This window comes from Anolis sagrei, chromosome 2 (genome assembly GCF_037176765.1).
Source record: "Anolis sagrei isolate rAnoSag1 chromosome 2, rAnoSag1.mat, whole genome shotgun sequence".
Taxonomy (NCBI): domain Eukaryota; kingdom Metazoa; phylum Chordata; class Lepidosauria; order Squamata; family Dactyloidae; genus Anolis; species Anolis sagrei.
In genome coordinates, this window is record NC_090022.1 from 18,779,271 (window position 1) to 18,804,319 (window position 25,049).

The following is a 25,049-nucleotide window of genomic DNA, read 5'->3' on the forward strand; positions in this document are numbered from 1 at the left end:
TCACGTTCCGATTGGTCCACCGTTATCCAAGGGGAGGCTTTCGATTGGTTCGCGCAGTTGCTATGGTTATCAGTGGGTGGGAGTCACTGCAAAGGAAAAGCGGAAGCAAGATGGCGGCGCTGGCTTCGGAGTTGCTGCTGCTGAGCGATTCGAGTCGCTTCCGCGAAGACAACTTGCTAAGCAGCGAGGATTGGGGTGAATGGCGGGCGAGGGGGGAGGCAGGGGAAGAAAGGCGAGCGTTTGGAGCGGAAGAGCAGGGCAGGCCTGTTCAAAAGGCGGCCCTCCCGCAATTGGGGCCTACAACTCCCAGAATGCTTCAGCGTTAAACAAGCTGGCGAGGGCTTCTGGGAGTTGTAGGCCTAGACGGCTGGAAGGCCTCAGCTTGAAGGAAGCTCGTTTATTGATTGGAAGAGTGCTGAGTTGGAAGAAAAACCTTCAAGAGGAAGGATAGAGCTATAGAATCAGAATAATAGAGTTGGAGGAGACCCCAAAGACCATCTAGTCCAACCCCCTGTCATGCAGGAAAAGCACAGTCGAAGCATCCTGACAGATGGCCATCCTGCCTCTATTTAAAAGCTTCCAAGCTTACACTCCTAGACAGAGAGTTCAACTGCTGAGCATCTCTTTCAGTCAGGAAGTTCTTCCTGATGTGCAGATGACCAGAGGGTCCTTGTTGTTAATTCGTTCAGTCGTCTCCGACTCTTCGTGACCTCATGGACCAGCCCACGCCAGAGCTCCCTGTCGGCCGTCACCACCCCCAGCTCCTTCAAGGTCAGTCCAGTCACTTCAAGGATTTTTTTTTTTTTTTGGTCGTGCCAGGAGAATCCTGTTGTGAGAGAATTGGCCGTCTGCAAGGACGTTGCCCATGGGATGCCCGGATGATTTTGATGTTTTATCATCCTTGTGGGAGGCTTCTCTTGGCAGAATGGGGTTGGACTGGATGGCCCACGAGATCTTTTCCAACTCTATGATTCTATGATTCTATCTACATATATGCAAATACACCTGCTCCTTAACATTTTACAATGTGAATTGTCACTCCATGTATTTACAGTTTCCCCAGTTTTAAATCTGTTATCTTTAGTTCCAGAAGTAGAAGTTGGACTGCATCTTTCAGCATGGCTAGAATGATAAAAGATGATGGCAGCTGCAGTCCAACAAGTTCCAAAGTCTCCAGCTAATCTGACCAAATAGAAAATCAAGTGGAGACAGGATGGCCATCTTTCAGGAATATTTTGATTGTGCTTTTCCTGCATGGCAGGGGGTTGGACTAGATGGCCCACATGGTCTCTTCCAACTTCATTATTCTATGATTAATTCACTAGAGCAGAAATGTATTTTACGGAGTGATTATATAGGTTATCCCTGGGCTGTCACATTGCTATGATAGACTTATAGGACATTTTCCTGTGTGGAGTTAAACAAAGTGAACTTGTGTCATCAACACAGATCAAAGGTTGTGAAAGTGAAAAAAGAGCAAAACCACCTTTGAGTCTCTGGGTTGCATGCTGATTGTACATTTCTCCTTTCCCCACAGAAGCAGGTCTCTACAGCTGCTTGGATAATGATGGCGATATGGCAGCTGAGCTCTTCCCCTGCCTTGGGAAGAGTATTACAACTGATGACTGTGGCAGTTCTATGGTGAGAGTCACCTTCCAACTGTCTTTCTCACTCTTCACCTGTGCCTTAACTCACACACCCTCATTCTTTCCACCTCACTTTCTTTTCTAAGTTTGCATTTTCATATATGGAGATGTCTTGTGTGTAGGATGTGATTGACTACAAGGCAGCTTAAGTCTTGCTGTTGTTGTGGTAAGGAGAGAGATGTTGCAGTGGCACCTTTACTCTGCATTAACAGCCTCATTTATATATACACTATATGTATTAAAACAAATTCATTTATATATGCACCTTTCGTACACAGAAAGGATACCTAAGGATTAGATTCTTTCTTTGTACGCAAGGCACATTTATAAATAAATATTCCTGCTCCCTCTTCCTCTGAAAACTGTACATCCCACACTTGTTTGTAAATGATGCATATAGTAACACACATTCTGCCCTCAGTGTTCACCAGTGTTTACGCATAAAAGCAAAACAAGATGTCTGTCTGTCCCACTGTCTGTCTGTGCGTGCATATACACATATGACCAGATTTGGTTTCCATATCTTCTTTCTTCTTTGGGCAGCAGTTCAGTGATGGATTTGACCTAGATATGGAAACAACCCCTCCAGATCCACCTTGGGACCCATTGCAAGACTCTCTCTTCCCAGGTCAGTAGCATCCTTTAAAGCTGATGGAGGGAACCATTGAGACTTCAAAATTTCTAACTGTGTATATGCAAGGATGTTGTTCACACTGATATGTTTTATTTGACATGGAAATTTTATCTGTCAACTTATGGATTAAGATTTGACACAAAGAAAGGGTACATATTTTGCATGTGACATGCTCCCAGTTTCCACCCTCAATACTCACTAAATAAATTTTAGCTTACACTTTAAAGAGCCATTGCTCATCAGAGTAAAGAATATTATATTAGATTTAACTGATGCATAAAACATCACTATGGTCACTGTGGAATTGAGGTTAAAATACTTATTTTAAAGAGCAACACTAAAAAAACCAGGAGAATTCCAGACAAGAATCAAACAGGGCCAACTAACACCTCCCAACAAAGGATTCCCCCAAGCAGCAAGCAGCCATGAGCCAGGCTTTGAAGCTGCAAGGCTATTAAATGCTAATCAAGGCAACCATTAGCAACAAACATACTTAACTCAAGCAGACGGGACTTCTTTCTCCCACCATGGACATTCTACAGATATATAAACCCCACTTGCCTAGTTTCCAACAGACCCCCTCAACCTCTCAGGATGCCTGCCATATATGTGGGTGAAACGTCAGGAGAGAATGCTTCTGGAAAACTCACAGCAACCACTCCTTATTTTGACTTCAGTGTTCTAAATGCCCCAGTCAATATGACTGGTGGCCTTGCTGACTTGGGAGTCTCTAGGAGTTGTGATCCCCCCCTCCCCACAAAAAATCCGTTTAGGATCATTACAGTTGGACTGTGGCTTTCATGGTATCAGTGTTGTGGGTTTCTCATACACAGAAAGTTATCTAGTTGGATCTTTGGTCTGATTTCTTGGTTGGCATTGAATGACACCTCTTTCTTTCTCCTTTCACTGCTGGGTGGTTCTGAAGGGTCAACTAGCTGATAATATCTGGGTCAGATTTAGTTTGGTGGTTGCAGATTGTCACTGAACATTCCCAGCTTCAGATTTTAAAGCAGTATCCTCATATGAAGCTGTTTATATCATTAGAGCTAAGAGGGAGGACTAATTGCACCAGGACTGTGGCGCAGCTGTCTGAGTGTCAGCTGCATTAAGATCACTTCTGACCACAAGGTCATGAGTTCAAAGCCAGCTCAGGTCGGAGTGAGCTTCCGACCAATTGTATAGCTTGTTGTTGACCTTTGCAACCTGAAAGACAGTTGCATCTGTCAAGTAGGAAAATTAGGTACCACCTATGTGTGGGGAGGCTAATTTAACAAAATTTATGAGGCCATAAAAAAAGACTCCAGCAAAGCACTCCAGCAAAAGCATGCGGGGAATGAGGAAGTACTTCATCAGTGTCACAGATGGATGATGGAAGCGACAGCTCCCCTGGCAGCCAGAAAATGTTAAATAGCCTCTGACTGTTTGTCTATATCTGTTGTGTGTCTTTGGCATTGAATGTTTGCCATATATGCATACATTGTAATCTGCCCTGAGTCCCCTGCGGGGTGAGAAGGGTGGAATATAAATACTGTAAAATAAAAATAAATAAATAAATTTCGCACTCTTTGATTCCAGCTTAGAGTGTGCCGGCAAAATTACCCCATTCTGTTTGTAGACAAGTGTAGACAAGTGCATTTTAAGGCTATAGAGAAGGGTAGTGCTCCCAAAATCCAAGCTGAAAAAAATTAGCAGTGGTCCACTGAATTTGAAAGCTACGAAGATCATAATGCCATAATGCAGATTTCAAACAGAATGAATCTGCTCTAGGTATACTAATTAGCATGCATGTTTGCTTTCCTTTTTCCCCACCAAATGGATACACTTAAATGTGTGGGTTTGAAAACAAGCACATAGCCTGATGTGGCACTGCTTGGTAAGTGAGGTGTGTCGGAAGGAGAATATGTAGGTGGATAACGATCTGTGACTGGAGCCATTTCAAATTTGGTGTCAATAACTTTGTCAAGTGAAAAGTCTCTGACAGGAAGCCTTTATTAGAATCTTGTTAAGCTTACAGTGGCAGTATATTTCGCTGTGAAAGGGGTGCAGATACCTTCTTCTCAAAGGGAAACAACACATTTGGTCTTTTCAGCTTTGAATTCTCACACCAGATAAGTTGTTTGAGTACTTTGGGGGAAATAGATCAGTTTTATTTCTAGGGAAAAAAGCAGATTTGATGGCTTGTATAATAATAATAATAATAATAATAATAATAATAATAATAATAATATAAATAATATAAATAATATAAATAATATAAAAAACTTTATTTATACCCCACCACCTTCTCCCAAAGGGACTTGGGTGGCTCACGTAGCACTCAAGGTGCAAACACACAAAATACAACACGTACATAAACAATAGTATAAAAGCAACAACAAGCAACATAACATAAAACCCCACTGGTTAAATCAATAAAATGCAACAATAGTTGCACATATAAAACACACTGCAATCAGTCTCATAAAGTGCAAGGTGAAATAATCTCTAGGTCCTCGAATTTATTCATTAAGAATTATTAAACATGATCAAAGGCTTGTCTGAAAAGCCATGTCTTCAATTGTGTTGGGAAGGCTTGGAGAGTGGGGGCTAGCCTGACCTCTCTCGGGAGGACATTCCAAAACCGGGGAGCCACCATCGAGAGGACCCTCTCTCTCGTCTCCACCAACCGCTCTTGAGATGGAGGTGAGACCGAGAGGAGGGCCTCCCCAGCAGATCTCAGAGCCCGCATCAGTTCGTAGAAAAAGATGTGGTCTCGAAGATAGGTTATATATGGCTTTACAACCTGAATCGTATAGGGCTTTATACCTGCACTTTGAATTGAGTCCAGAAACTTGTTAGTAGCCAGTGAAGCTGCTTTAATAGGGGCATTGTGTGCTCCCTGTAATTATCCCCTGTTAGTAATCTGGCCGCCGATCTTTACACTAATTGCAGTTTCTGGGCCGTCTTCAAAGGCAGTCCCACATAGAGTGTGTTACAATAGTCCATTCTAGATGTAACTAAGGTATGGACCACCGTGGCCAAGTCAGGCTTTTCGAGGTACGGTTGCAGCTGGCGCACAAGTTTTTCGGACTCCTTCTTTAAAAAGGAAAAACAAGGAGGCGATAGGACCTCTTCGCGGAGAAGATGGGGCAATGCTGACAGGGGATAGGGAAAAGGCAGAACTACTTAATGCCTTCTTTGCCTCGGTCTTCTCACAAAAAGAGAGTCTTCAACCTCAGCAAGATGGAGTGGATGAGGGATTGGAGGACATCCAACCCCAAATTGGGAAAGAAGTCGTCCAGGAATACCTGGCCGCTCTTAATGAGTTCAAGTCCCCAGGGCCAGATCAACTACACCCCAGAGTACTGAAGGAACTAGCGGAAGTCATTTCGGAACCATTGGCAACCATCTTTGAGAGTTCTTGGAGAACGGGAGAAGTTCCAGCAGATTGGAGGAGGGCCAATGTGGTCCCAATCTTCAAGAAGGGAAAAAAGGATGACCCAAACAACTACCGTCCGGTCAGCCTCACGTCGATACCGGGCAAGATTCTGGAAAAGATTGTTAAAGAAGCGGTCTGCAAACACTTAGAAACAAATGCAGTCATCGCTAATAGTCAACATGGATTTATCAAAAACAAGTCATGCCAGACTAATATGATCTCTTTCTTCGATAGAGTTACAAGCTGGGTAGATGCGGGGAATGCCGTGGATGTAGCGTACCTGGATTTCAGTAAGGCCTTCGACAAGGTCCCCCATGCCCTTCTGGCAAGGAAACTAGGCCAATGTGGGCTAGGCAAAACTACGGTGAGGTGGATCTGTTATTGGTTAAGTAGACGAACACAGAGAGTGCTCACTAATGCTTCCTCCTCATCTTGGAAAGAAGTGACAAGTGGAGTGCCGCAGGGTTCCGTCCTGGGCCCGGTCCTGTTCAACATCTTTATTAATGACTTAGATGAAGGGCTAGAAGGCATGATCATCAAATTTGCAGACGACACCAAATTGGGAGGGATAGCCAATAGTCCAGAGGACAGGAGCAGAATTCAAAACGATCTTGACAGATTAGAAAGATGGGCCAAAACTAACAAAATGAAGTTCAACAGTGACAAATGCAAGATACTCCACTTTGGCAGAAAAAATGAAATGCAAAGATACAGAATGGGGGACGCCTGGCTCGAGAGCAGTACGTGTGAAAAAGATCTTGGAGTCCTCGTGGACAACAAGTTAAACATGAGCCAACAATGTGATGTGGCGGCAAAAAAAGCCAATGGGATTTTGGCATGCATCAATAGGAGCATAGTGTCTAGATCTAAGGAAGTAATGCTACCCCTCTATTCTGCTTTAGTTAGACCACATCTGGAATATTGTGTCCAATTCTGGGCACCACAATTCAAGAGAGATATTGACAAGCTGGAATGTGTCCAGAGGAGGGCGACTAAAATGATCAAGGGTCTGGAGAACAAGCCCTATGAGGAGCGGCTTGGGGAACTGGGCATGTTTAGCCTGAAGAAGAGAAGGCTGAGAGGAGATATGATAGCCATGTATAAATATGTGAGAGGAAGCCACAGGGAGGAGGGAGCAAGCTTGTTTTCTGCTTCCTTGGAGACTAGGACGCGGAACAATGGCTTCAAACTACAAGAGAGGAGATTCCATCTGAACATTAGGAAGAACTTCCTGACTGTGAGAGCCATTCAGCAGTGGAACTCTCTGCCCCGGAGTGTGGTGGAGGCTCCTTCTTTGGAAGCTTTTAAGCAGAGGCTGGATGGCCATCTGTCAGGGGTGATTTGAATGCAATATTCCTGCTTCTTGGCAGGGGGTTGGACTGGATGGCCCATGAGGTCTCTTCCAACTCTTTGATTCTATGATTCTATGATTCTATGAAATACACCTTTTCTACTTCCTATCTCACCCAGGGTTTTAATGTTTTTAACATTTTATCGTGCACATTTGGCCCTCCTTCCGTGATTGATTTTATAATGTTATTTTGCATTGTCCATTTTATTTTGTTGCATTATGTATTTGTTGTGTTTAATTTTCTATTGTTTTATATATTATTTTGCTGTATTAATTTTGGGCTCGGCCTCATGTTAGTCGCCTTGAGTCCCCATTGGGGAGATAGTGGCAGGGTATAAATAATAATAATAATAATAATAATAATAATAATAAAGTTTATTATTGGGTTGTAGGTTTTTTCGGGCTATATGGCCATGTTCTAGAAGCATTCTCTCCTGACGTTTTGCCTGCATCTATGGAAAGCATCATTATTATTATATTGTTGAAGGCTTTCATGGCCGGAATCACTGGGTTGTTGTAGGGTTTTTTTCGGGCTATATGGCCATGTTTTAGAGACATTTTCTCCTTAGGAGAAAGTGCATCTAGAACATGGCCATATACCCGAAAAAACCTACAACAACCCAATCATCATCATCATTATTAACTATGCAAAGGCCCTCCCAGCCACTGTCGACACCTGAGCTTCAAGTGTCAGTAATGAGTCCAGGAGAACCCCCAGACTGTGGACCTGTGTCATCAAGGGGAGTGTAACTCCATCAAGCACAGGTTGCTACCATATACCCTGATTGGCCTTTTGACTGACCAGGAAGATCTCTATCTTGTCTGAATTAAGTCTCCATTGGCCCTCATCCAGTCCATCACAGCTGCCAGGCACTGATCCAGGATCCAGGGAGCTTCCTTGGATTGGGGTGAAGTAGAGTTGTCTGCTATTTGCGTAGAGATGGCACCCAACTCCAAAACTCCAGATGATCTCACCCAGCTTGGCCCCATGCTTTCATGTAGATGTTGAAAAGCATGGGGGAAACAATAGAACCTTGTGGGACCTCACAGGTCAATGGCCAGGGATCCTAGCAGGTACTCCTCAGCATCACCATCTAGGTACAATCCTCCAGGAATGAGTGGAGCCACTGCAATTAAGTGCCCCCAAGGCCCATTCTGAAGAGCTGACCCAGAAGGATACCATGATTGATGGTATCAAAAGCGGCTGAGAGATCCAGGAGGACCAGAAGGGACACACTTTCCCTGTCTAGTTCTCTGTGGAGGTCATCCACCAAGGTGACCAAAGCTGTCTCCATTCCGTGACTAAAACCAGACTGTGGACGATCTAGATAATCAGTTTCATCCAAGAATCCTTGGAGTTGGGAAGCCACCACTCACCACCATATACCCCGATTGGCCTTGTGACTGACCAGGAAGACCTCTATCTCGCTTCAGAACCTTGCCCAGGAAAGGGAGGTTTGAAATGTGTAAGCTACAACATGGAGAGCCCCCTCAGTTTCCCAAGCTGTGCTGCTGGAGGGTTTTACTTTCTGTTGGATAGCTAGTTACAGGCAGTAAATGTGAGTGCAAGATCATGTGGTCTGGGATCTCTCTGTTGTAGGGCCAGAGTTGTTGAGTAGGAGGCTGTTGAAGCTGAATAGAAGTTGTTGTTCCGGAAAGGTTTCACCTACAGCTTTTATCAGCCTCATTCAGTGTTGCTGTTATAAAAGATTGTACAGTTCAGATACCTGGGAAGTCAAATATTCACCTATCCTGATTTAAATTACTGGAGGCCCATATGATGATGGCTCTCGTCAGGTTCATTGTTGGCAAAGAAGAAGAAGGAGAAGGAGTAGTAGTAGTTATTGACCACAATATATGAACTGGATATACGGACTGAGTTGGACATGTTTTTTTATCTTGGTGAACAGCTTTTATGTATTTGTTAATTACCTATGTTATATGATGTTTTAGATTTTTACTGTTAGCATTGAATTCTTGCTGTCAGCCGGTCTGAGTCCCTCTACAGAGGTAGAGAAGATTGGGATATAAAAGTTTTAAATAAATAAATTAAGAAGAAAAAGAGGAGGGGGAGAGGAGAAGTAGTAGTAGTAGTAGTAGTTTATTTTTCTATCCCGCCTTCATCTCCCCAAAGAGACTCGGGGCGGCTTACATGGGGGCATGCCCAAGGCAAAATACAATTAAAAACAGGACAATAACAAATTAAAATAGCATAAAGCCGCATAAACAATCATAAAAAGCAACAACAGACTAATTTTGGAGGGGTGGGGAGAAGGAGGCCACTGTGCAAACTGGTTAAAGGATAGGGTGGTTCAGTAAGGTGGATAGAAAGGTGTAGTAGCATAGGAAATAGCATGGAGACAGAGCAATTAAACAGGATCAAGCCAACTGCAAAGAAATAATGTGTGCACGGAGGAAAGCGGTATAGGTTTTTTTAATCACTGCTTTTCTCTTTTGTATGTCCTGTTTACTAGTAAAAGGAAATTATTAACATGTTCTCCTGTTTCCCTTTAGAGTTGCAGGTGAAGTCTGAGCCAGTCTCCCCTGCCTCATCTCATTGCTCTGATTCATCTGCCTCATCCTCTGATTTGTCTGCAGTGTCTTCCTCCTCCTCTGAGCTCCCTGGGCAGGTCTGTCTGTCAGAGATCCCTTGATACAGAGAGCCTATCCCCTTGTCTTTGACCTCTTGTATTGAGACCTGTGGTTTTTCTCACAGGCCCCTAGCCCAGCAGACGTGGTTGGAGTGAAGGCAGAGCACCCACCAACCCCTCCCTGCATGTTTGGAGATGTTCTTTCACCTCCCTTTGGCACTGTCCACATCAGTGTCGTTCCAGCATCTGATACAGGTACATACTGGGGGAGATAAAAGGGGAAGTGAGTGCAAATGGAACCTCGTGGCTTTGTCATGTATAAATGGATGAAATGGTAAACAAATACTACGAGCCGAATGATGTTGCAAAAGTTCCTTTTGTCAGCCTATGAGAGTCCTAGTTAATGTGATGATAATAAGATTATCTATAATGAAAGAAAGGTTAGCGGCCTCCTCAGATACCACTTGTTTTTGGATGTATACATTTGAATGCACGTGCATTTCTTCTGTGGAAAGACTCTCAAGCTTCAGACACACTCAGTGCATAAAAAGTATCTCACCACATTTTCTTTCTGGCATAAAGAAAAGCATGTGACTTTTTCCACCATCATGAAACTGGGGCTGACCATTTTTCTCCAGTTCAGACTGACCCCAAAACAAGTGGTATGGCTGCTTTCTGATTAAAGGAAGGAATATCTGTTATTCAATTGACAGGGCGATTCTGTTTACAGGGAAATTGGCAGCTTCCAACAAAGCAGACTGCATTCTCAGCCGAAAACCTCCCATCCAACCCAAACCAGTTGTGGTAACCACTGTTCCGGTACAGCCACCAACCACTTCCAGTAAAACCATCTTACTGCAGCCTGTTCCTGTGACCCAGTCACAATCTATCAGTCCAGGAATTTCAGGTAACCAGAGAAGGATGTCTCCGTTGGAACCATAAAATAAATACTCTAGAGCACCACTTCTTGAACTGAGGGTCCTGGCCCCAAATGGAGTCTCCTTAGCTCAACGTTGGGGGTCAACACTAAAAGGTTTCTGAAGGTCATACATTTACACAACAATGTGTAGTGTTTACTGCAAAAATGCTGTATTCTTACACATTTAAGTTGTTTTATAGTTTATTGAGTTTTTCTGGTTTGTTAATGTATTATTGTTGGCACTGAATGTTTGCCACTGTGTATTTTGTTGTGAGCTACCCCGAGTCTCTTTGGGGAGATAGGGTGGGCCATAAATAAAGTTTCATTCATTCATTCATTCATTCATTCATTCATATTTCACAAAAAGGATAATCATCCTGTTTAGCAAGCCTTGCAGATGTTGGTTTATTTTTAGTAAATGTTTGATTTTAATACCTATTGTATATACCAGGTATGGGCAAACTTTGGCCTTCCAGGTCCCACAATTCCTACCGGCTGTTAGGAATTGTGGGAGTTGAAGTCCAAAACACCTAGAGAGCTGAGTTTGCCCATTCCTGATATATATGCCTGGGGTCACATAAAAAATTATCAAGTTGAAAGGGGTTATGAGTAGAAAAAGTTTAAGAAGCCTTGTTCTAGATAAGAGTTTCTCTAGTAACAGGCTATTTAGGAGTGCAGCTAATTACATATAGCTGTCAGATGATCTAAGACCTACAAATCTTAAAAAAAAAATAGGTGAGCTTGGTACAGAGGAGACTTGATTTCATTCAAGACAGTCCATCTCTATCTGTGGCTCTGGATTCATAGATTTGTTCAATTACTTTTTTTTTTTGTCGTGTCAGGAGCGACTTGAGATACTGCAAGTTGCTTCTGGTGTGAGAGAATTGGCCATCTGCAAGGACGTTGCCCAGGGACGCCCAGATGGATTAATGTTTTATCATCCTTGTGGGAGGCTTCTCTCATGTCCCTGCATGAGGAGCTGGAGCTGATAGAGGGAGCTCATCCACCTCTCCCCGGATTCGAACCTGCGACCTGTTGGTCTTCAGTCCGGCCGGGACAGGGGTTTAACCCACTTCACCACCGGGGGCTCTTGTTCAATTACTGATAGATTTTTTTTAAAAAAAATTGAATTTTCAAAATGGTTTTCTACCATTTTTCTGTTCAATTACTGATAGAAAACTATTTTGAAAATTCAATTTTTAAAATGCAGTTTAAATATGTGTGGGTGTGTGAGAGAGAGAGAGAGAGAGAGACCTAATCTTTCCTCTGCCTCATTTGATGGCCTTAAAAGGGTACCTGGTGAATTCTGTTACCCCCCCCCCCCCCAATTGAGTGTGAAGAAGCTACTGAGGATGGGACAGTGAAAAGTGTGAGTGGAAGGAAGAGAAGGAGCTGATTGCTGGCCCTCTCATGTGTATCAGTTGCCTTTGAGATTTGGGTGGGGTGGAGGGGATCAGGTGGTGCTCAAACTTTATATGAGATCCTTTTATATTAGTGGCTTGAGCAGCTACATTTTTATTTTCACAAGGTCCTGAAAACAATCTGCTCTAGATACAGGAGGCTAACTATTTTATTTCAAGCAGACTGCAATATGTATGGTAAAAAAGCATAGGTTGACATTTCCTTCTAATTCTTCAGTTCCAGCCCAGGGTGTTGTGATTTCCCAATCTGAGCTGCTACATCTTCCAGTGTCAGGTCTGATCAAGATTCAGTCCCCTGTGAGTGAAAGTCTTCCAGCAAAACTAACTCCTTCCACCCCCAAACCCGAAGCGAAGACCATTGTCCCCGCACCAACACAAACTGGAACCTGCAGCCAAGAGGTCGATGTGAGTTGTGTGACTTAAGTCTCGCTTTCTCTCTCCTTCCTTTGTCTTGTGGGATTCCTGTCCCAGGATTTCCACTCAACAGCTCCAGTGAACTTCTATAATGTGTTCCAACATCATCTAGCTGCAATAAAGGCAATTATTTCGTTGTTATTCTCCAGTTTTTTGTAAGTTATTTCAGAAGGTAATGGTATTGCTGCCAGTAGCTAGTGATAACCTCCAGGGTTCTATCTAAAGTTTAATCCACATTATCTTTGCTAACGACTGTATTTATTTATTTATCATGTCAGGAGCAAACCAAACAGTTGTACTGCATTTTTTAACAAACAAACAAACAAAACACAAAGTTTGCAAGCTCGGTAGTTGATTAAATGTCCTTTGACCAGTATCTGGCCACTTGGAGTGCCTCTAGTGTTACTATAAGAAGGTCCTCCATTGTGCATGTGGCAGGGCTCAGGTTGCATTGCAGCAGGTGGTCAGTGGTTTGCTCTTCTCCACACTCGCATGCCGAGGATTCCACCCTGTAGCCCCATTTCTTAAGATTGGCTCTGCATCTCGTGGTGCCAGAGCGCAGTCTGTTCAGCACCTTCCAAGTCGCCCAGTTTTCTGTGTGCCCAGGGGGGAGTCTCTCATTTGGTATCAGCCATTGATTGAGGTTCTGGGTTTGAGCCTGCCACTTTTTGACTCTCGCTTGCTTAGGTGTTCCAACGAGTGTCTCTGTAGATCTTAGAAAACTATTTCTTGATTTAAGTCATTGACATGCTGGCTGATACCCAAACAGGGGATGTATGACATTCTGTCTTAAGGAATTTCCTTACATTAAATCAGGGGAAAATATATCCTTTGGTTAGTCTAATACCATGTGCGTTTTGGATTTGGCATCTGGGCTTCATTTATTCATTTCAAAACGAGAAGGCATATGAATATAAATAATGTTAATCTTGCTCTTTCCCTGAAGATCAAGGTCCTGAAACGCCAGCAACGAATGATCAAGAACCGCGAGTCAGCCTGCCAGTCGCGGCGGAAAAAGAAAGAATACCTGCAAGGGTTGGAGTCGCGATTGCGGGACGCCCTGACAGAGAATGACCGGCTGCGGCGGGAGAACACTCTCCTCCGTCGTCGCCTGGACTGTGTCCTGAACGAGGTGAGTGCCTGCTGGTCAGAAACTGGAGTCCTTGGCCTTATTATGGATACACTATGCCATTCTGCTCTACTTCCCTTTTTTTCTTATCTCTGTAACTGACACTTGCCATTTTGCAGCTGCTGAACAAATCTTGAATAGTTTAACTTGAAAGTAGGTAGGTAAAGCGCTCCCCTCACTTCTTTAAAACCCTCCTACCAGATATATCCTACCTTGTTCACGCCCAGCATTTATTTTTTAAATTTTAAACTATTACATTTGGCCCTGCCATAGGTTTTTAAATCCTTGTGTGTTATTGCCTATATGTGATTTATATTAATTTGTATTGTATTGTATTGTTTATTGCTTTTTTTGTTTTATTGATGTGTTGTTGGGCTTGGCCTCATGTAAGCCGCTCTGAGTCCCTTGGGGAGATGGTGGCGGAGTAAAGTTGTTGTTATTACTGTTATTATTATTATTATTATTATTATTATTATTATTATTATTATGGGAAATAATAGCAGAGGGACTGAGGGAAGAGAGAGAAGGGATGGAAAGGAAAAGATTGCTGTGCGCCTATAAGTTGTTTTTAACATATGGTAACCTTAAGGCAACCCTGTCATTGCTTTTTTTCGGAGCGGGGGGCAGGGTTTGTTCCGAAGGGGTTTACCATTGCTTGCCTCTGGGGCTAAGAGACTGTTACTTGTCCAAAGTCACTCGTAGGCTTCCATACCCACATATGGATTCGTATCTGGTCTACAAGATCTTAACACGCAAACCACTGCAACATGCTCGCTTTGCTCCTGGTGTGCTGCAGTATACAGGCGTTAGGTCCAATATTGAGTCACAAAGGCTTTATGCTTCATTATGAAGAAGACACTGGTTCTAATTGGGGAGTATGCTGTTGTTGCTGACAGTCTGCTTCTTGTTTTCCCATTTAGAACAGCGAGCTGAAATTCGGTTCTGGAAACCGGAAAGTCATCTGCGTCATGGTTGTGCTGCTCTTCATAGCCTTCAATTTTGGGCCTGTCAGGTGAGCCTCCATTCTCAGTGATAATTTATATACAACGTCACAAGGTATACCTTTGGAACCTGCCAGCACCCCGAGGAATACTAATTATATTATGAGAGAGTATAAAGTCATCTTGCGGGCCTGTATGTGCTTGTTGGAGACCAAGCCAAACTCAACAGACTGGTTAAGGAAGCCTTTCCCATTTCTCCTAGGATGAAACTGTTCCTCATCTTGACTTGCCTGGTAACTTTCTTTCTGTAGGAGTAAAATCCCGTTCTTTTTGGTGACTCATTTTTCTGTAGTTCATCTCATGAACAAATTATCATACTTCGTCATCAGTCCTTGTTCTTTTGTACACTTATGAAATCTACCAGCATGCATTTGCATCTTAAACATTGCACTTTGGGTTCTACTGTTTCAATCCCCCCATTTTGTTTGTACAGTCAACCCTCCATGTTTGTGGATTGATCATAACCTATTGGATAGCAGAGTTATGAAGGTGTTCCTTTAGTTTATTGAGTAATGGATGGTTGCTGGGCTCGTAAATATCTTGTTTCTATTCAATAACTTCAGCAGACAAATATTCAAATAGTCTTCTTTTAAAATAACTTGTTAGTTTTACTCATAACTGTCAGAAATATTAAAAATTAACTAGGTATTTTTAATTACAAAAATGTGAGTCAAGCACCGAAAGGCTTAAATGGATACAACAACTCAGCAAAAGCTGCAGTTCAATATAACCAGGTGTGTCTGTAGCTTAGTAGCTGTTAAGTCTGAGGGAGCCCTCAGTGTTAAATCACCCTCAGTCTGCGAGAGGTTTCTGTGGGAGAAAGGCCTCAGTGTGTTAGTAGGCCTCAGTATGAGAAGGCCTCAGTGTTAGTTCGCCTCAGTGGGAGAAAGGCCTCAGTCTGAGAGAACCTCAATGAATGTGGAGGGCTGACTGTATATTATTATTATTACTATTACTATTACTATTATTTCCCACATTTCTAACTCTTCTCAACCCCAAGGGGGGACGTAGGATGGCTTTCATCGGCAACAATTCGATGCCACAAGATAATACAAATATAAACAAATATATCAACAGTTTAAAACAGTAAATACAACATTAAGTTAAACACATTTAAAACATTGTCATCAATCCATATAGGCAATTCCAGTCCCATTCAACATTCAAAGTGCTGTCATGTTTGCTGTCCAAAGGCCTGGTCCCAGAACAACGATTTAACCTTCTTTCTGAAAGAAAGGAGGGAAGTCGCCAACCTGATCTCACTGGGGAGTGAGTTCTACAGGTGTGGGGCCACCTCCGAGAAGGCCCTGTCCCTCGTTCCCAGCAAGCGCACTTATACCTTGCAACTCCAATTAATGCCTTCAGGCATCTGGCAAAGAGGACTCTTGTCAATGAATGGGGATGCTACAATTGTTAGCTTTTAAACAACCACATAAGTTTCCAATTTTTTGCACATAGTTTGATCATGTATTTACTTTCTCATCTGTTTTAAGTCTGATTAGCTTTGCATTTTTGTTCTGGTATATCAAGTGCTTAAAGTTTTTTAAACAAACTCTTCAGCCTCAGTATGGAGGCGGGTCCATCTTGCTGCCCTTAACACACTTCCTCCTTCCCAAGAAGAATTGTGTCAAGCTGTGTGATAGCCAGTCCTGTTAACGACCTTATTTTATATTGCAACGTAGATCGGTGTTAATTCTCTATAAAGCCTCTCAGCAGTTTCTATGGCATTGACTCTGTTTTTCCATCTCTCCAGCATCAGTGAGCGTAAGGTGACAGACGTGGCCCTTCCCAAGCAGGAAATGGAGCCTCTCCCAGGACAGAGGCATCTGTTAGGAATTGCAGGGGAATTGCCTGACATTCCAGAGGAGGAGCAGCAGGAAGAGCGGCAATACGAGGCCCCAGCCAAGCCTGGGAAGACATCATTCCGGTAATTTGGGTGTCTAGACTGCAGGGGAGAAATAACAAGGTGCTGCCAAAAAAACAAAAACAAAACCCAAAACCAGAATGTGCCAAAAAAGTTGGCATGGGGGACTGCTTCAATATTCTTGTCAGTCATGAGAATTAGAAATAATATTTTGTGTTTGCATTGGCCTGGGCCCTGAAATCCTAAGGAGAGGGCCTTCTCTCAGTTCCACTACCATCCCAAGCAGGTTGGTGGGGACAAAAGAGAGGGCCTTCCTTCTCAGTTGTGGCCCCTGGATTCTGGAACTACCTTTTCAGGGAAGCCAGAATGGTCCCTCCCTTTATTCAGGCAGGCTGTTAAATGAAAAAGTAAGCCCAGCCTACTGTAAGTTTTTTGGGCTGTCTGGCCATGTTCCAGAAGCATTCTCTCCTGACATTTCACCTGCATATATGGCAGGCATCCTCAGAGGTTGTGAGGTCAATTGGAAACTAGGAAAATTGGGTTTATATATCTGTGGAATGTCCAGGGTGGGAGAAAGAACTCTTGTCTGTTGGAGGACAACAGACCTCACAACCTCTGAGGATGCCTGCCATAGTTGCAGGTGAAACGTCAGGAGAGAATGCTTCTGGAACATGGCTATACAGCCCGAAAACTTACAACAACCCAGTGATTCTGGCCATGAAAGCCTTCGACAATACATGGAAATAACAACAATAACAATATTTCCCAGCCACTCGCACAAATCAGTAGCAGAACATGGGGAGCTGTAATTTCCCAAATCCTCCTTCCAGCATATCCACTGGAAAGAGGGAGCATTTCCAATTTTTGTTAAATAGTACCTATATTATTTAGTCAGTCTAGTTGCAGTTTTGATACATTGTGCTCTGTGTTTGGTAACCTGCCATAAGTTTCTCGCTGCTCACAAATGGCTCTGTGTGTGGTTTTTTGGCTCATGCTGAACGGCCATTTGTTGATCTTCAGTATTGCAGTATTGTCTCCCTTTCTCTCCCAATCATCATAGGAACCTCTCAGCGCCCTTCTCAGAGATGAAGGACCTCATGCTGAGGGACATCAACAAGCTCTTCCTCACTTCAGATTGCCGCCAGTTCAACCGCACTGAATCACTCAGGTAGATCCAGTGGCAGGAGGGTTGGTCAGGAGGGCTGCATATTATCTTGAGCAGATGCAGTTGTATACCACTCACTGGGCAAAACAAACTGCAGAGTACTGTTCCAGTCTTTTTTTTCCCCCTGTGGGCTACCTATTTGGCAGAATAGTGGACAGAATACTGGAGTAGACAGACCTTTGCTTTGGTCCCACATGGCCCTCCAATGCAGATGTGTTTGTGGATAAACATTTCTGGCGTTCTGCTTGCACTGTGGCCTTTTGGGAACATTGGGTCAGTCCTACGACCGTTAGGAGTGACCCTCCTTTTGCCTGTTCTCCCACATACCTGCAGGTTGGCAGATGAACTCAGCGGTTGGGTTCGGCGACACCAGATCAACCGGAGGAAACCCTCGCAGTCTCGTAAAGCAGCACAGGCTAGCCAGGTATGGCAGAAAAGACCAACCTAGAGGGAAAAAGTAATGGGCACACAATGATGAACACCAGAGCCTTGATGTAGTGTAGTGTGTATGTGTTTTGTGGGAGGGCCTGATATACAGAATATTATTTTAATTACTTTAATTTTAATCATTACATTTGGCCCGGCCTTAGTTTTAAATGTGCCATGGTGTTATTGTCTAATGTTTATTGCTATTGTTTCAATGTTTATTGCTTGTTTTATGAGTTTATTTATTGTTGTATTTGTTGTGCTGTTGTTTTATTGATGTGTTGGGCCTCGGCCTCTTGTAAGGCGCACCGAGTCCTTCGGGAGATGTTAGCGGGGTATAAAAAAGGTTTATTATTATTATTATTATTATTATTATTATTATTAGTTTACTGGAAAGCTTTGGAGTTGATAGAATAATAGAATCATAGAATTGGAAGGAACTATCATATATACTCGAGTATAAGCCAACCCAAATATAAGCCGAGGGTGGGAAATGCAGCATTTACAGGTCAATTTCAAAATAAAAATAGATACCAATAAAATTACATTAATTGAGACATCAGTAGGTTAAATATTTTTTAATATATACATAAAATTGTAATTCAACATAAGACTGTCCAACTCTGATTCAGCCATTATTCTAACCTTCTTCAATGTAAATATGCTTAGGTATCCTTCCAATAATAATAAATAGAGTAAAATAAATAAATAATAATAATAATAATAATAGAGTAAAATAATAAATGTAATAATAACAATAATAGAGTAAAATAATAAATGCAATAATAATAATAAATGGAGTAAAATAATAAATGTAACAATAGCAATAATAAATAGAGTAAAATAATAGATGTAATAACAATAATAAAGTAAAACAACAACAATAATGATAACAACAACAACAAAGTAAAATAATAAATAACCTTGACTCTAGTATAAGCCGGGGGAGACTTTTTCAGCCTAAAAAAGGACTGAAAAACTAGGCTTATACTCCAGTATATACAGTATATGGGCCATCTAATCCAAACCCCTACCATGCAGGAAAAACACAAAGTACCCTTGACAGATGGCCATCCCGCCTCTGATTAAAAACCTCAAGGAAGGAGCCTCCACCACACTCCCAGGCAGAGAGTTCCACTGTTGAACAGCTCTTCTTCTGGTCAGGAAATTCCTCCTGGTGTTCAGGTGGAATCTCCTTTCCTGTCATTTGAAGCCATTGAGTCCTGCTGTTTTGACCTACAACTTTTGCTGTATTTTATTGTTTTTAACCAGGGGGTACTATGAAATTGTGACGTTATGTTGACTGTTTATTATGTTTTGTTTTGCACTTGTTGTATTTTGCATGTTACACCTTGAGTGTTCTGTGAGCCGCCCTGAGTCCCTCTGGGAGATAGCGGCGGGATACAAATATAACAACAACACTTTATATTCCTCCCTATCTCCCCAAGAGGACTCAGGGCAGACTACAGTTCACATAAATTGCAAACATTCAATACCATTTTGGGTAGACAATATAGAGACAGACAAAACAGAAAGATTTATTATTATTATTATTATTATTATTATTATTATTATTATAGTCTCTAGGGCAGCAGAACACAAGCCTGCTGCCTCCTTATGTTGATCCCTGAGAGAGAATGGTCAGAGGTTTTTCTTTTGGTGGCAGCATCTTCCATCTCTGCCTTCAGCTCTATCTTTCATGTATTTCTTTGTTTCTCTGCTCTGCATTTTAGGGCAAACAACAAAAGATGCCTCCAAACCCCTCCAGGTTTGTTCCTGCCCACCCCCCCAGGCACATGGAGAGGTAAGAACGTCCTCAAATAGGGAAGTCTGTCATTCATTTCTGTTGTTTCTTGACATCACTCGTCGTGGTTTAGTGGGCAGCCTGGTTTCTCCAGTACTGTCTTTTTTCCTTTCAGCCAGATTGCCCACATTTCCAGAACATATGTCTGCAGTACCTTTATTCTTATTTCCATATTTCTCTCGTATCCACAGATTCAACCATCCACAGCTTGGAAATATTTAAAAAGATATCCCAAAAGGCAGGCGTTGATTTTGCCATTTTATATCAGGAATGGCATTTTACTCTGCCATTATATATTTATCTTATTTATTTATTTATTTACTCTATGTACCACCTTTCTCACCCCTGGGGGCACTCAGGGCAGTTTACAATTTATTTATTTAGAACTTTTATATCCCGTTCTTCTCTACCTCCGTGGAGGGACTCAAAACGGCAGCATACTAATGGCAAGTATTCAGTGCTAACATAGAGTACAGAAATAAATCATAATAATTAATTACTACATAAAACTAAAAACTTAAAATAAATTAAAACCATTACATATAAGACATACAAAAATGTAAACATTCAGACAAGCATAAAGTCATCCTAGTATAAACATTAAAATCCCATGATCCAGAGATCATATACCATAGCCATTCCAAATTGCCTTTTCACTTGTTCCTTCTTTGTACTGCATTATTAATTGATGTTTTGTATGATTTTATTCCTATGTACTAATGTTTTTAAACTGTATTTTATGTTTGTTGTGCCGTCGAATTGCTGCCAACTTGTAAGCCATCTTGAGTCGCCTTCGGGCTGAGAAAGGCGGGATATAAATGCGGTAAATGAATAAAAATATAAATAAAGGCTTGGTCCCACAACCACATCTTTGTTTTCTTTCTAAAGGCCAGAGGGGAGGGCGCTGAAATAATCTCACTGGGGAGAGAGTTCCAGAGCCGAGGAGCCACCACTGAGAAGGCCCTGTCTCTCGTCCCCATTAACCATACTTGCGACGGAGGTGGGACCGAGAACAGGACCTCCCCAGATGATCTTAACCTCCATGATGGTTAATTGTATATAATGGAACTGAAGCATCCATAGATTTTGGTATCTGTGGGGCTCCCTAGAAGCAAACTCCAGCTGTACTTTATTCTTTGTGTTGAGTTATTTGAGCACTCCGGACCTGAAAGTGCTAGTCAGTAGATTACTGTTTGTTCCTTATTGACTACAGTAGCATCAAGTGATTATGGCAGTCCAGACACATCAACAACTCTATAGCTTTAACTGCTATGCTAGTAAAATCTATGGATCAAATAAGGAATGAAGAACTTGATAACTGCTTTTTGTCATCAGTACGTTTTTTGCCAAGAGAAGCTCAAAAAGGCCCTTTTGCATAGCCCATAAGTTAGAATTGTCCAGTTCAGTGTCAGACTACACAGAGAAGCCATTGAAATCCACAAGCATGTTGACAATTTCAGCAGAAAGGAGGAAACCATGAATATGAACAAAATCTGGCCACACGTATTTAAAAACTCTAAAATCAGGACAGTAAATAAAGAGCAACACTAAAAAAAAGCAGGGGAATTCCTGACATGGAACAATCTGGGCCAGCTAACACCTCCCAAAAAAAGGATTCCCCCAGGCAGGAAGCAGCCAAGCCTTGAAGCTGCAAGATTATTAAATGCTGATCAATTGCAACATTCACATTTGCCTCAAACAGACAGAGTTCTTTCTCCCACCCTAGACATTCCACAGATATATAAATCCAATTTTCCTAGTTTCCAACACACCTCACAACCTCTGAGGATGCCTGCCATAGATGTGGGTGAAACGTCAGGAGAGAATGCTTCTGGAAAATGACCATACAGCCCATAAAATTCATAGCAACCCATGTCTGTCTGCTTTTGTTTTTTGTTCCTTTCTTCCTGGGGCAGTTGTCAGAAATGTATTAGATATTCATCTCTCTGTGGTTCACTTCACACATCGCCTCCTCGTTCCCTTTTCTTGGCTTCTTCCCATCATAGGGCTTATTTGTGTGTCCCATGATTGAAGTGTTGGTGGGGGAAACTCATTTAGAAAAGTCCTCTTTCCTTAGTACACACCTTCTTTGTGGTTCCAGAGAATCCCTGCATCCGCTACAGGTATATCAGCACCCTGATCACACGGAACACGATTTCATGGATGCCATTGATCGCCGAGAAGATACCTTCTATGTAGTATCCTTCCGCAGGGTGAGTGGTGGCACTCGGTGACAGAAATGGTTTTGCAGAAATACATTGTAAGCTTTAGATTGGAATTTGACTGTAATGGTGATACGGCGGTTAATGCTGTTTTAATTGTTTTAATTGTTTTAATTAATGTTCTATTTATTGTTTTAATTGTTGTTATATTGCTTTGTTATATTTAATGGCATCAAATTGTGCCAAATGTAAACCATCCTGAGTCCCCCTTCGGGGGTTGAGAAGGATGGGGTAGAAATACTGGAAATAAATCTTATATAAATAAAAATGTAATGTGAAATGTGAATTGATCTTGCCATCTATTTGTATTCCCAACCTCTGCTGCTTTCTGTGTATTGAATTTTAGAATGGAAGCCCTTTGTCGTTTTTCCTCAACCTCGTCTTCCTCCCACTGCAAAATAGTAGTCTTAACAAATTTGTAGGATGTGCCAGTTTGGGAAAGATCGGATTAACTTATAAACATGTACACTGAGGGCATTCTGTATTGGCAGGAATCATGGATTTTGCTTTCCCTCTTGATCTTAGGACCACTTACTGCTGCCAGCCATCAGCCACAACAAGACCTCTCGGCCCAAAATGTCACTGGTGATGCCGGCCATGGCCCTCAATGGTAAAGTGAATGTGTTTGTGGATAGTCAGTGATCATAGAGTGTATGTGTCAATCTCAAGGCCTATGGGCCGAATCTGGCTGTTAATGGACTAAAACATTAGACACCATGACTAGAGCTGATGGGAGTTTAGAAACAGTAGCATTTAGAAGGTTGCACTTTGTTCTGTTTTGTCAGGGTTTGAATTTAGATACAAGGCTTGTGAATATAATGTCTGACTTTAAAATGTTCTTTAACCTTTCCCCAACCTCAGAACCATAAGTGCTATTGAACTGAAATCCCCATTATCCCCAGTCTGCATGGTGGATAATCAAAAATAAGTTGTCATTTAATAACATCTCGGGCCCCGAACTAAGTACGAACTAAAGATCACAGGCCACTACCCTATTTACTTGGATCTAATGCGCACCTTTTTTGGCTAAATTACTTTACCAAAAAAGGGAAAGATAAAGGGAGGGGAAGCAAGGAAAGAGGTAGAGAAAGGAAGGAAGGAGAGAAGGAAAGAAAAAAGGGAAGGAAGAAAGGAGAGAAAGGGGGAGGGGTGGTTGGCCACAGCAACGCATGGTGGGTACAGATGATAATATGATGATGATGATGGTGATGATGATGAGGATGTAGATGAGGATGTAGATGATGTAATCTTAGTGCAGAACCAAAGCCAAAGGGGAAGCCACTTTAGGAGCTGGACCTGAAGCTGCTCTTGGGGATACGTCATCTCTAATTTAATGGCCAGGGCTCAATGCCATGCAATCCTGGGATTTGTAGGTTGGTGAGGCATCAGCATTCTTTGCCAGAGAAGGCTCAAGACCTTGTCAAATGACAGCTTCCATGACTCCATAACATTGAACCAAGGCAGTTAAAGTGGATTCATTCTACAGCATAGATGCACCGCAAGGTTTTCCTTTGCTTTGCTGGAAGCTTTGGTGTAATGTAACTGTAATGGCCAAATGACAAAGAGTGCACTTTTTTCTGCTATGCATTCTATTTGGCAGCAAATCCTTTTTTTCCTTTTTTTTGTTTTTTTGTTTTTGTTTTAGGGTTTTGAAACTTGAGGTGCGCATTAGATTTGAGGGCCTATTAGACTTGAGGAAAGTATACAAAAAATGATAGTTTATTTATTATTTTATTTATTTACTTTATTTATATACCGCTTTTCTCAGCCCTCAGACAACTCAAAGCGGTGAACAACATCGATACAAAACATCACAAGACAAGTATAGAGCAATTAAAAACAATTGTAATATAAATCATTAAACATCAGTATAACAATCATTAGTTGGCTCTCTGTATCCATATTTTCTCCATCCATGGATTCCAACAACTCTTTGAAGGCAACTGTAAGACAGATGTGGCCCTCGATGAAAATGCATTTGTTATAGAGCCTCTCTTTTACTGTTTTCATTTTTCTCTCTCTCTCACTAGAGAGCCTGTATAATTCCTCCCTCGGTTATGAGGTGATGATGCAAATTGACTGTGAGGTGATGGACACCCGGGTGATCCACATCAAGAGCTCCACGGTGCCCCCTTTCCTGCGGCGCCAGGAGGCGGCCCCCGACAACCGCACCCAGCCCTCCCCACCGTCCTTCACCGGCAGGGCCACCCGCACGGCTTTGCGGTCCCATCGCTCCGCTTTGTCCTCCGCCAGGCGGCACCCGCATCGCACCCTTTACCTTGGAGAGGAGAGGGGAGGAGGCTAGTTGGGCCCAGCCAGGAGGGTGGAAGAAGCCCTGGGACGATGGTACGCACACAGTCTTGGGAACTGTGCCCCGTGCACCAGGGCAATGAATGGACCAGGTGACGAACGCACAGCCTGCCCTCAGCTGGAGCTGAGTCCACACAAGGAACGGATAACCACTTCCGAGTAGCTGGCACCCGTTGTGTGGGATGGCTGGGCCTATCTCTTCAGAGACGTTTCCTCCCCTCCTCCACGTCCTCCTTTTTCCTTGCTGGCTCCTAGTCCGATCTCAGCCGCTGCCTCCAAGGTGGGGTCAGCGTGGAACATCTCTTTGCTGCTCTTTAGGGATGACTTCCTGCTGCCCGACATCTGCCTTCTTCCGCAGCTGGATCTCAAAGCCTCAGCACTGCCCTTCTTCCAAAGGCTTCCTGCCTGTTTCTAGTGCTCCCTGGAGGTCGCTGCAAAGAGAGTGCTGTGTTTGAGCAAACGAAAAGGGAATGAGAGGTGGGGTGTCCTGTCCTGCTGACTGCAATCCTGTATGTGTATGTGAGAGTGGATGTGTGTGAGAGAACATTCTGCTTCTGCAAAGCAGAGGGAGTGTGGATGTGAGCACGTAGGTGTGTGTACTACCCCCTCATTTCTTCCGATGGCACTTAGACTGCCCCCCCCCCTTTGAGTTCTCCTTGTGTTTTGTTTTTCCTCTATTGTGTTTTTTTTAAGAGTAAATAAGAGCTACAAATAAATTTAATGTGCGACTCTGA

The 25,049-nt window shown here is 42.7% G+C and overlaps 1 protein-coding gene across 3 annotated transcripts; it reads left to right on the forward strand.

Moving 5' to 3' along the window:
* The first annotated feature begins 47 nt into the window (after positions 1-47).
* Positions 48-25,049, forward strand: ATF6B (activating transcription factor 6 beta). 3 transcript variants are annotated; one of them, XM_060759488.2, is made up of 16 exons: positions 48-195; positions 1,538-1,641; positions 2,190-2,274; positions 9,564-9,679; positions 9,766-9,895; positions 10,371-10,547; positions 12,198-12,385; positions 13,341-13,526; positions 14,444-14,535; positions 16,278-16,451; positions 17,449-17,556; positions 17,887-17,977; positions 19,713-19,783; positions 21,885-21,996; positions 22,531-22,615; positions 24,036-25,049. In XM_060759488.2, the coding sequence occupies exons 1-16, from the start codon at positions 63-65 to the stop codon at positions 24,308-24,310; spliced, it is 2,127 nt and encodes a 708-aa protein (XP_060615471.2). In that variant the 5' UTR covers positions 48-62; the 3' UTR covers positions 24,311-25,049. The 3 variants fall into 3 exon arrangements, with proteins under 3 accessions (XP_060615471.2, XP_060615473.2, XP_060615472.2); XM_060759490.2 differs by having other exon boundaries at positions 56-195; positions 12,204-12,385; XM_060759489.2 differs by having other exon boundaries at positions 57-195; positions 2,193-2,274.